General features: G+C 29.8%; 1 protein-coding gene across 3 annotated transcripts in view; it reads left to right on the top strand.

Annotated features, from left to right (window-relative positions):
• The first annotated feature begins 1,755 nt into the window (after positions 1 to 1,755).
• The window catches only part of LOC106685921 (uncharacterized), a 123,433-nt gene continuing 112,400 nt past the window's right edge, over positions 1,756 to 12,788 (top strand). The window contains exons 1-2 of one of the 3 annotated variants that reach the window (XR_001343919.3): positions 1,756 to 1,983; positions 6,916 to 7,040. Coding sequence is in view for 1 of the 3 variants with exons in the window: in XM_014428928.3 (XP_014284414.1) it covers positions 1,916 to 1,983 (68 nt within the window). In the remaining 2 variants the exon portion in view is untranslated. Of the gene's footprint in view, positions 1,984 to 6,915; positions 7,041 to 7,724; positions 7,802 to 12,788 lie in introns of those variants that run through there. The other 2 variants (XM_014428928.3, XR_001343920.2) reach the window with 2 other exon arrangements.

Raw genomic sequence — 12,788 nt, 5'->3', positions numbered from 1 at the left:
GTGAAACATGTCATCTCGGGGATACAATGCTCTACCCATTATTAATAAAAGCTGTTAAGGTGTGATAAGCTCCAATCTGATAGTGGGATTTTGGGGCGCAGCGGAAAGGAAAGAATTCATTTTTAATTATTTTATTGATATCATATCCTAATTAGATTTTAACTTACACTTTAAAAGGTAGAAGAAGAAAACGTCAAGTTGAGGGTGGGGGTTATGGAATCATTTTTGGTTAATTTTATAATGATGCACGATAACGTAAGCGGTTGCACACACGCCCTTTGACAAGTCCCCTAATAACACTAAAACTCGCCGAGTCGGCCAAAAATTCAGACCAACGCATCCACACACTTGCACATTCGTAAATTATCCATAGTTTGCAAATGTGTATCATCACATCTGGTATAGCTAGAGGCGTAAAAAATGACTTAGAATAATCCCAAAGTTTGCTCTTACACTAGCTCGAAGATACAAGTTTGGAAAAACAAGCTCCAAATCTAATAATATTAATTCATCTATAGTTCAAACCAGTTACAGTATTTGTTATAGCTTCTGATAATAAGGTAATTAAATTTCTTTCTCGAAAAAATTTACTTAGTTTCTACTGATCTAATATTGACTAAAATCGGTTTTAAATAGGGGAAGACAAAACCTTGAAACAGATAAGTAATAATTAAATACTCTACCACGTTTTAGTTTATGCAGTGATCATGACATTACTAGAACCTTTTTTCAACAGTTGCATCTAAATCTAGTATAACTGAATCTGACAAGTGTTTATTGACTTAATGTTCTGCCTTTAGAGCATCGAATCAATAATGTATTGGGCATTCTGGAAAGTATGTTTTTGATACAAAATCACTACATTTTGGTTTCTATTCATGATGTTTTATGCCCATAACTTACAATTTTTCTTTAACCTAGTTCTAAGACTTTAAGATTCTATATTGTAGAATTCCCGAAAATACACGAATTCACAAGTCCGGTGAAGTCTCAAATAGAATAATTAATGAACTCTTAGTTCTGATCCACTTGTTAACAGCTTACAGAACAACCCTCTTCATCTCTAAGCATTGGAACACTTTCCATGTTAGAATTGATTATTTTTTACCTTATTATGCAACACAATTCCATTTTATAATTCAATTTCCGTTTTGTAAAGAAATTGAATTTGTACCAAAATTAAAAAAAATATATATTGTACTCCAAATTGTATATAATTAACTTTTGTAACTTTCAAATGTTTTTTTTTTTAACTCAGTAGAAGACAAAAATAATCCCATTAGCTGACGAAGCAAAATAAATAACTACGTACTAATGTTACAATTAATTTTTCATGCTATTTACAAAAAATCTTTGAATTAATAACCTGCAATTTTAATTTTTCACCATAAATTAATTTTATACGAAAATACTTTTAATATAAATAGTTTTCTATCTAGATTTACCAAAAAAAGTTTAGTTTTATTCGATATTTCCACTTCTGTAGCTACCCTTTGAGACTGTTCTTATGATTTCTATGCTCCTATTATAGATTGAAATCATTATCAATAAGAACTAAATCAAAATTGAAAATTTTTAAATGCATCTATGATATAGAAACTCTTATCATAATGAAAAGTAACCATATTATGATAACAGTAACAGACCGCGGTTAGGTGCCAAATTCTAGCCTGATAATGATATTATTTAATTAGTAGGCTATCTTATCTCGGTAGAGGCACTGATAAATCCGAAGCTACCATAGGTACTACGTTTTTGTAAAATACAAAAATGTGATCTTTTCGATTCGAATATGACCCACAGAAGCCTTAGAATTTACTGGAAGTTATAGTATTGTCAGGACTGCTTTAGGCCTTTTTACTCCGCCTCCTGAGCAAATCCCAAGGTCCAGATATATGGGATTACATTGGATTGAATGGTGGATTGTATCCGGAAAGAATTTATGGCTTTGTTGCATCCTACTGTTCTATACCGTATATCCAAGTAAATACCTTTGTTATTTTAGAAAAAAAACTCAACTTACATTTGTTGATTGACAAGTTTTTCAAACATGTCAATTTATATTTTAATAAATTTGAACTCTCATAGTAATGTAAGTGTTATAAATAAGAAGTTAATCTATGGTAATCCATGATAATCTTTTTATTTTATTTAATCTATGACGTAAAGAGATTTTAATTAAGGAACAAGAGATTCAACTGTTTTCGTGAATAAAACAGTGCTACGCATCACAGAGATTTCACTTAACATCTTACATCCCCAAGTTTTGAGTGAATAGCTGGGCTCCTGTTGAAGTAATCACTATTTTTTTGATTTTGGAAAAAAAAAATTGAAGGACCAGGGAAGGCTTTGAATAACGAATATCAACTTTGTTACTGCTAAAAATACAAAAATTTAACTAAAGATACAAAAGCCAATAACAACGATAGCGAAATATGGGAATAGGATTCGGAGAGATGGGTAATCTCCTCTAATTAATCATAAAACATTTTCATGAACTATGAAGGTATTAAAAAAGTAAAATGGTTAATTCTTTTAAATAAATGAAATTAAAGGAAGATTTATTTAAAATTCTGCATTAAATCCATGTCATATTATTTCAATGGGAATGAATTTGAAGTTTTTCGCGATTGGAATACTCTTCCTTACTATATCTTTCAAGTTCTAATTCGATTATTTAACGGAACTCGATTACTTAATGAGTCCAAATAAGTCTGAGTCGGAATATCGATCTAAATTTTTTTTTAATAATTTATTTATTGTTATTTACAACTTTATACATTTATACACATCAAGTAAATCTGCTGTAAGTGTTATTATGACATGATACAAACATGTGAAGAATCTACCCATTGATAGAACTCCAAAAACATTTCTAAACGAGAAGATCTCAAGGCCATCTTCTTTATAGACGCCTAGGAGGATTGTTAGGTAGTGAAGGAGAAGCCAGGTTAGAAACGAGTTGGTTTGGGTGGTTGGGAAGTTTATTATGGAAGGATTGGTATCTGGTTCTGGCCAAATCGGCAACATAGGGGACATTGAGGTCCTGATGGATGAGTTGATAAAATTTGTGACAAAGTAAGGAGCATTAAGGATTTTGGACTGTAAGGATTGGATTCGAGAGGAATTAGATGGTATAGTGGAGCCCCATAGCTCAATTCCGTATGTCCAGATGGGCCTTATAACAGTACTGTAGATCAGTCTTTTGCAATGGATTGGAAGTTTGGACCGTTTGTCCAGTAAAGGTTGTAATAGCCGGAATCGACGCGCAGTTTCCTGTCTTTTCAGTCTTGTATGAGGATTCCATGTCAGTCGTTTGTCCAGATTTAGTCCTAAGTAACGGATCTGTTCAACAGGAATAAGTGGGGTATTATTAAAAGATACTGTGGGGCTAGACGAAGCGATCTAAAATTAAATACACTTTTAAATCAGCTAGGTTCTAGGTTTATCTGTTAACCCTGTTATCTGTTAATTATTCCCATTTAAATAATTTGACATGGCTTAAGTAGCACAGAAGATGATTTGGCACAGTCAACCATGGATTAATTCTTCCGCCCTGTTGCTGTTGCTTGCCTATGTTTCTTTTCTCCTTCTCAGGCAATGTTATCTTAATTCTACAAATCAAGGAAACTCCTACTTGGTGAAGACGGTTTCTTTTATTCTTTTTTAATGCTTCGAACAGGATTCACATCATGACCAAATCTCTTGTAGTTTTTAGAACACCGCATGTGGAGCATAGAAGATCAACATGCTTATTGAATCTTTGAAGTTTAGCTTGAAAATCTCACGTTCAGTAAAGAATAACTCAGGAATATTTTGTACCGATCAATTATGCGGTCTAAGAAAAAATTTTGTTAGTAATATCTTTCAGATTGTGTTCCCTCGGATTGTTATCTTCTATCTGTTGTGACCCTCCAAAATCCTGATCCGAAGATTTTTCGTGATTCCTGCGCAACTTTCTTTGTTGTATTCATATTGGTCCTATCTTCCATCATGTGGAAGGCATAAATAGGAGGTCGAGAAGTATTTCCCTTCCAAGGACCTATATTAATGTTCCGGTGAATCCCTTTAGAGCCATCGCCAACCTTCTCCTGTTTCGTTATGTAATAGAAACATTAGAAAATTTTCCCACTCGTTGTTCTGAAAGAGGACCTAGGTCAACTCAATGACCTTGGCCGTTTTCAACGACACCATTATGTCTTATCCTCAACTACACTACTTTAAGTTGCAGAAAGCATTTGCGTGAAGTTTGAGAATAACCTTTAAACTATTACTTAAATATTTATTAAAACTTATGGCATCTTTTGTAATCAAAATCGTCGACATTTTTAGCTTTCCAGAAAAAGAGTATCAGAATATATTTACAGCAAAATCTGACTAAATGACGTCCTAAGAAAAAATAATAAAATCGCTTCTACTCAGTTTTTTGCTTCATTTATTGTAATACAATGCGTAAAAAAAAAAAAAAAAAAAATCGACCATTATTCTGGAAATCCACTCCCAAAGAAATAATAAAAATGTTTAGTTCAGTTAGTAATAACTAACTAAAAGACAAATAATAAACATTCATGTAAATATATACAAACTTAAAATAAGTACTTATACAAACCTTTATTCAAATTTGCATAGCTATTTATTTTTTACATCTATGCAAAGAAGTGATAGTTGCTTGGAAATGGGTTAGGAATTCCAAAACGAAGTGTTACGCATAATAAAGAAATTTTCAAAGGAAGCAGTTAAATGGGAGAGGATATACAAAATCGATAGGTTGAGATCTTGTACTAAGGAGGTGGATGGAAGAATGTAAGTGAGAAGATCAAGGGTATAGGATGTTTTTTTGATTTTTATGAATTGGAATAGCAAAGTATTGTCACCGAAAAGCCACCTTTGGTCGGAATACCAGCGATAAACACCGAAAATGAATCTTATGAAACAATTCATTTACCTTCTTAGTCCCCTTTCTGGGTTACTTAGAAAGCCCTCTACACACTAAGCATCAGTAAACAAAGTGGGAATGAATGAGGAAGGTACAAGAACATGATGGGTACTTTCAGGAAATGAATCCATGAATTCTTAGAGGATTGAGATAGATTTAGGCGTGATTTATGAAATAGTTATAGTAGCGCCTAGTTAGGTATTTATGAGGAATCGAATCGGATATTAACTGTCTACAACTCTCAGCTAATTGATCAAAAATAGTTGCATTCCACTGTTAACTGCTTCATCCTCATGAAAGCGGATAAGAACGTTAATGTGCAACAATAAGAACAATACTTTTCTGGTATAAAATATTTTTTTTTTTCGGCTCAAGTTTTCCATTGAAGACCTATATAGCCCCAGAGTGGGGATGCCAAGATTCATTTCACAGGGCCGCCGCGAAATATTGACCGACCCAGGTGGGAATCGAACCCACAACATTCTGAGGTAGCACGCTGGGACCCTCGCCCCAGCACGTTCAGCTATTGGGTCCTCCTAAAAGAACTTATGATGTTTAAATTAAGTCTTATGAAATCCTAAGGGAGTTTAGGAATACTTTTCTACCAGCACCCATATTGGTTTTACACCAGGTGCCTGATACACAAATTGCGCTGTTTTTTTGACAAAACCAAAAAACCTCAAGAGCCGATTCTAATCCTCAATTCTAACAAAACAGTCTATATATCTTCTCGTCTATAATTCAACTTTTCCGTGCGAATTGTTTTGTTTTTTTCGAAAATTTTCCTGTAAAATCCTTCAACTCTTAAATCAACTTTTTACAAATATGATGTTTTGCGAAATCTGATGAAACCTAAGGAAGAGATGAGAAATTTTAAATCTATTCAGATCGTCAGATATCGTTCAACTAGAAATGTAATGCTTAAAAATGTCTTAACTATTCTAATCCCTTATAGTAAGTACAAGAGCCCAAGAGGAGAAAAAAGGAAGTTATCTCACTCCAATTTTTGATTACTTTAATGAAAACTATGTATAATTAATAGTCAAAATTGATGAGTCTGCCAAGTATAGGTAGGGGGGATAAAAAATGGTGGCTGTTTCAAAGCGATAAAAAAAATAAATTTTTCATTCGGAGCTCTATATCTTAAAAAGTAGAAACAACACAAGAAAACCTAAGAGAACGACATTTAAAGATGAGCAAATTTGCTAAAATATGAGCCATAAAAGAGTTATTTACGTTAAATTATTTACGTACGCTCACTTCTTTAAATAATGTGCTCTTAGATTTTCTAGTGTTGTTGGTAGTTTTTAAGATCTCCGAATGAAAAATCAGTGTTTAAGGTTTTGAAACAGCCGCTATTTTTTATTCCTCCTACCTATACTTGGCAGACTCATCAATTTTGACTATTAATTATACCTAGTTTTCATTAAAGTAATCAAAAATTGGGGTGAGATAACTGCCTTTTTTTCTTCCCGTCTCTTGTACTATTAGTACAATCCTAATTCAGCCCCAACCATCCCTGTAGTCCTCAATATTATCGTTGAAACGTTCAAAAACGTCAATGAGCGTGATACTTTTTTTAAATATGATATTGGACTTAAGAAAATGGCTAGTTTCTCCACTGATTGCTCTGAGAGTATGTGGATAACGCACTGATTCAAACTCCACCAGCTTCCAATACCAGGATGCGGTTGGGAGAGAAGCGCTGGAATCTCTAGGAGCGATGCATTACCTTCCATATAAGAGTGGCTAAGGTCTTTGTTATCTTTTTATTTTATTTGTTGCGGCCAACACACGTCTACCGTATAACATATGTTTTTATTGTTTAAAAGGCATATGTTTTTCTTTTGTTTTTTATATTGTAAAAAAATAAAACACACATTTTGTGAGTCTCTTGGTGTGCACACACGTATTGTCTCTTCACTACACACACATAGTTGCCAGCATTCTGCCCATCTTCGCCGGCTTAGTCATTTTAGCCACGGCGGGCGGACTTCTTCGACTCATCCTCCCAGAGGACTAGGCGGCCAGACGTACGTTGATCTACTTCCACGAGAACATCCACTCAGGACAGCAACCTCAGCCGGGCTCCTATCAATCACCGGTGATATAAGACTTTTTTTTCTAGTTTGTACATTTTTTTGTGTTCGATTAATTTTATTTTGCAATAGTGTTCAGTTTTCTTTTTTCCTAGTTTGTATATTTTTTTTTTGTTCAATAATTTTATTTTGTAATATTATTAAGCTTTCTTTTTTTTCTATTTTGTATATTTTTTGTTTCTTTTGTTATGTTTACTTATTTAAAAATAAAAAATAACAAAATTCGACCATTTCTTTTATTTTCACGGTTGGGCTAGTAAAGGTTCCTTTTGAACCCCTACCCACCGTAACATTATTCAATATCATTTTTCCCGTTATTATGTCCTGTGTATATAGAATTAATGCAGACTTTGAGCTCTAATATCCGTTGAGAATATTTTGGATTATGGCAACTTTCATTAATATTTATCAATAATTAACTAGAAAAAAAAAGATTATTTTGTTACAAGTCCAGAATCGGTCCCTAACGTAATCAGTTTTTTTCTTACATACTCTATGCTTTTATTATGTTTATGTCAAGCATCACGGATGTACGAGTATAATATTTTGGACATTACTAGAGGTTGGATTGCTAAACTTCCTTTGACAGTTGATTTAAGATGACCGCTGGAGAAGATGTAAGTACGCTTGCCTGGAAGCTAAAGGGGGTGGGAGGGTTGGGGGTGCTGCCAACAGGTGGTGGACCCAGAGCTCAGTGTGCGATCGTGGATGGCTTCGACAGTTCCAGTCCAGCCTCCAGTCTAGGATCATCTCGCAGGACACTCAGGTGCAAGGCAATTGTCAAAGTCGTCTAGCTTATTTTATAATTTAACAAGGAAAATAAAACAATAATAAAAAATAAATATTAAGGTCTCATTACAGCAGGTAACACTTCCTGTAATTCTTCGTTCCTAAGGTAGCTTTGTAGTTTCAAATAATAGTTAGTCCATTTATTTTTGTATTGGTCTTTCAGTATTTTCGGGTTAAAAAAAAAAAATAAGAGAGAAACTTAAAAAAAAAATCTATTAAATTGTAATAATTCCTATATGTTCTAAAGTATTCAATAAATCACTTTTATAAAATCGAAGCCTTTATCTTATATAAGTATAAGGAATGATGAACACAAAATATAGATAAGTGTCTTAAATATAATTACAGTTTATTTTTAACTTTATCAATAAACCAATCGTGTTAAAAATAAACTAGATTACATGAAGAATGTCATTGACACAAATTCCAAAATTTGCTTTGATAAACCAGAGATAAGAAAAAAAAATCACTTCATGTAGAACTAGGACTCTTTTTGAATATGTGCTTGACATTTTTCAATTTTTATTGGTGATACATCTCTCTTGTAATATCTATGAGAATTTAGAATTCAAGATTAATTTTTTCAAAAATATTTTCATAAAACATTGACGAAAAAATAATGATGTAAACGGAATAATCAAGAGAAAATTTTCTCTTTCATATTTCTTTTCTTTTATTTGTTTTACTTTTTAGGTAAGGTTAATTCAATTTAGAATTAATGTGAAGAATTTTGAAGGTTCTTTGGAATTTTTTTGTTTTGCTTAAATTCGCTGTCAGAAATTAAGCAATAATTTTAAAATATTGCCAATCATTGTATAATATATTTCTTCTGAGTTATTCAAATCTAGATTCTTAAAATTTATAGTTTCTAAAACAAACATTTCGAAGATTGCTTTCTCAGGATTTCATTTATTAGCAGTATTGTTTTATTATATTTTTTTCAGAAGTAAGCAAAAATTAAAATATCCAAATGATAATTCTCCTAAATTACATGTAGATAGGATATACAGACAACTTTTTCCACAAGCGGTTCGGATCTGAAATTGTAATATGTTCACTAACCAACATTTTCCCTAATAAATATAAACCCCAATAAGTAATTTTAATACTTTAACAACTAATTATAATCAGAATCATTGTAATATAAATCCAAGGCATCTATAAATGTTGCCTTGAGGGGGAACTAAATATCCTCTAATGGAAACTTTACTATTAATCATAAATTAATTCATGAAGATGTTAATCTTTTATGATTAATAATCAAGGAGTATTAATATTTTTAAGATTAAAATATTGATCAGAATCGTGAAATCAGAATTATGTGCTTCTTTGAACATAACATTCACGTAAAATACTGTATTTTATAGCTGATTAAGTAAAAGTTGTTCCTTTAACGAAAGTTTATAATGAAATAAGAAAATTAAAAAATATATAAAAGATTAAAGGATGAAAAATAAAGGATACAAATAATAAAAAGGAACTTGCTATATAAAATGAGAATTTTTAATGAGTATTATTTTAAACATCAATTTCATCATTACATAAAGCAGTCGGAAAGGCAAAATACATCTCAAAATTTAAAAGTTAATTTTAAGTTTTTCCTAACATTAAATGGTTCAATATTTTAAATAGGATAAAATCGCAAATTCACATATAAATGTATTTTGAATAAGTGAATTTATTTTTATAGTATGTAAAATTTGAACTGAGTTATACTTACATAAAAAATGGGCATAAGATGAAAAAATTTAATTTTTATCGTTAAATTATAATAATAAAAGGAATTTCTTCACTTTCCTTTAATTCACGTTACATTTAGTTTAATTTGACTACAATTAAAGAAGAAATACATTCGTTTGATGAAGTTTCAAATGTTCTTGACCGATGGCTGCTTTCTTTGACATTGTTTCCTTGTAAAAAAAAAACAAAAGGCCAAGTAACTTGATTCTTGTTAATTAACAAATTAATCATTGAAATTATTGTAATTTATGTCATTACAATTGTCACCAAATAGGACTTTTAAGCGATATGCGGCCATTGCAAGAAATTTAAATTTTGAGAAAAAAAATATAAATTTAATTCAATTAGTTAAAAAATATTGTCTATCTTAAGTATGAATCAGCTGATGTCTTAAATTAAAGAGTAATTTGGAAGAACAATTATTTTAAAATAGAGAGTCGTAGTTTATGACAAATGTGATGTTTAATTCATTGAATATTATATCATTTAAAATTTAACACGATTTTTACAATTTTTATTTGTATTTTGATCGAATTTCTAAATGTTATGAATGTAAGTTGGAAATTGATTAATCTTTGGGAGTAAAAATTATTGAGTGTCACGGAAAAGAGTATTGAGGAGTAGTTGATTTTTTATATCTTAATTATGTTTTATAAAAATAATAAAAAACTCTCATTGGTATTTATAGTCAATTAAATATAATACATCCGACAAAGGTATGAAAAATATTCTTTGAAAATTGAAAAAAAATAATTGGTTGAACAATTGGTAGTTACAATTCATTATTATTATTAATTGAACTGAAATGTGGCAGATTTTAATATCTAGTACAAATACTCTTTAAAATAACCAAATCATTAAACTAACAAAAAGAATAATAAAAATGTTATAATATTAACATGGAATTAATAGCTTAATATATTCTAAAAATAATTATATAAATCATAATAATTAATACTTACATATTACTAATGAAAACTACATCCCTCTTGATTTGTAATAGCATTTTTGTAACAGATGTATCCGATAAAGCTCCTCGTATTTAAACAACATTTAAAACTTAGTTTGTATCATAGAACTATTAAGTGAATAAACTGATATATCCATGAACAGTTCCTAAAACGTACAATAAATAACTGATCAACATCAATTTATTTTAAATTTTATTTTACTTCTTTATGAACGTATAGTATGAATAGGACTAAATTTAAATATTTAAATTTCGAAATTCTAAAAACTAGTTCTCAAAAATTGTAAATTTTTACTTCGCATTATGCAAATAAAGTTACATAATAATACAAATTGTAAATTGCATGTTTTGATCATTCATGTTGTTAAAAGTCCTTACTTCAACTTTTTTTACACCACGGTTTCCCAAAATTAAAAAAAAAATTAATAAACCTCAAAAAATGAATATTTTTTTCGGATGCCTTCCTATATTACATTAATCTACACTAAACAAAATTTGAGTAAATTTCTTGCATTTCTTTACTCTATATTTTCATCCTAGGCCGTTTTAGAGAAGTAAATTCTCATTGTGATCTGATTATAATTTGAGTGGAATAGACCCAGAATCCTCTCTTAGTCTATACCAGTACTGTACTTAAAATGACAAAACAAAATATACAGTACACAAATGTAAGCATTGTACTTTAAGTATGATTTTGATGTTGATAAAAAAAAAATCTATGGTTTTCTAGCTATGGGGAAAAATAATCTTTTGGGTTTTTTCTTCATTTTTGTTTCATGTTCAACAATATTGAAATTCGTACATATCATCCCAAATAAATGAGCAAGTTCTCTTTTCATTGATACCCAAAGGACTGAACTAGAGTGTTTTCTTAATACAACAAAATTTTAAAACAATATTATCACTTAATGTAAGACCTGAATATGTGATAAGACCTTAGGTAATTCATTAATTATTTATTTATATAGTTATAACTTTGTACTTAGTTTAGCAATAACTTCAGTAGAAATTGGATGAAAACGGCCAAAAATAAGACAAATAAAAAAATATATGATGCAACATTATAAGCTAATAACAGTTAAGAAAGAGGATTTGGAGAAAGCTGCTTTTTGTTTCAGGGCTTTTTCATCGAGTCATAAATGTTTTATAATTCAAACCCGAATGGAACTTGAATTTATGCCAAGTTAAACGGAACTACAAGATAATATTATTGGATAATTGCTTACTTGATATGGCACAACATTTTAAATTATCTTTATAAATTATGAAGAAGATGGCCAGAGTTTTCACAAGAAAACAAAAAATAGTTAACAACTTTAATAAACTAAACTATTTATTTGCCCCACTTTGTAGAATTTCATCAGGGCTAAAAATATACAAAAAAGTAAATAAAGGAAAGGGAGAGTAAATAAATGAGAAAATAAAATTTACACAATCTAAAAAACGGAAAATAAAGAAGTTAGTTTATTTAATTATTAAGTGTTTAAGTATATTTTATTTATTATAAAGAACATTTTTATTATTATTATTGTTAGTTTAATGATTTAGTTATGTTAAAGTGTTACATATACAAATCTGCTACATTTTAGTAATCTTAACTTATTTTTATATTTTCTGTGTTTTAGTGTGTTAAATTTTGTTTTCTCATTTCTACTTTTCTCTTTTTACTTGTTATTACGCCTCCTTTTAATTTTTAACCTAATAGCTTGCGTATTTTTTGTCTATTTTGTATTTATAGTATTTTATTTCTTCTTTTCTTCCATTTGTATATAATTTTCTTTTCACTTATACATACATAATTTTAACCCTACCTTTATTTACCTTTTGCATCTTATCCTAGGGTTTATTTTATCTTTTTTAGCCCTGACTAAGGGCTACACAAAGTGGGACGAAACGTCAGTAAGTAAATAGTTATCAAGTATATTTTGTTTTCTTGTGACCGCACCTCTGACCATCTTCTTCATGATTTGAATTAATATGGTTAATTATTTATATAAATTAAATTTTTATAAATTGGTTTTAAAAATTTTATTAATTTTTTTAAGGAGTCCAATGAATTTAATTTATTGCAAAGATGCTCATTTCAATGTTTTTCTTTATGAATAATTACATTCTTTTATATCTTAATAATAATTACTTCCGAAATGATTTTTTTTTTTATTTTAACCCATCTCATTGGTTTTTCTTTATAAATAATTATATTCTTTATATCTTAATAATAATTACTTCCGAACTGATTTTTTTTAATTTTAAC

The sequence above is a fragment of the Halyomorpha halys genome, unplaced genomic scaffold, assembly GCF_000696795.3.
Source record: "Halyomorpha halys isolate HHAL.00 unplaced genomic scaffold, Hhal_1.1 Scaffold757.1, whole genome shotgun sequence".
NCBI classification, from domain to species: domain Eukaryota; kingdom Metazoa; phylum Arthropoda; class Insecta; order Hemiptera; family Pentatomidae; genus Halyomorpha; species Halyomorpha halys.
Note: the sequence above shows the minus strand (reverse complement) of the source record. Positions and strands in the feature narration are given on the sequence as shown.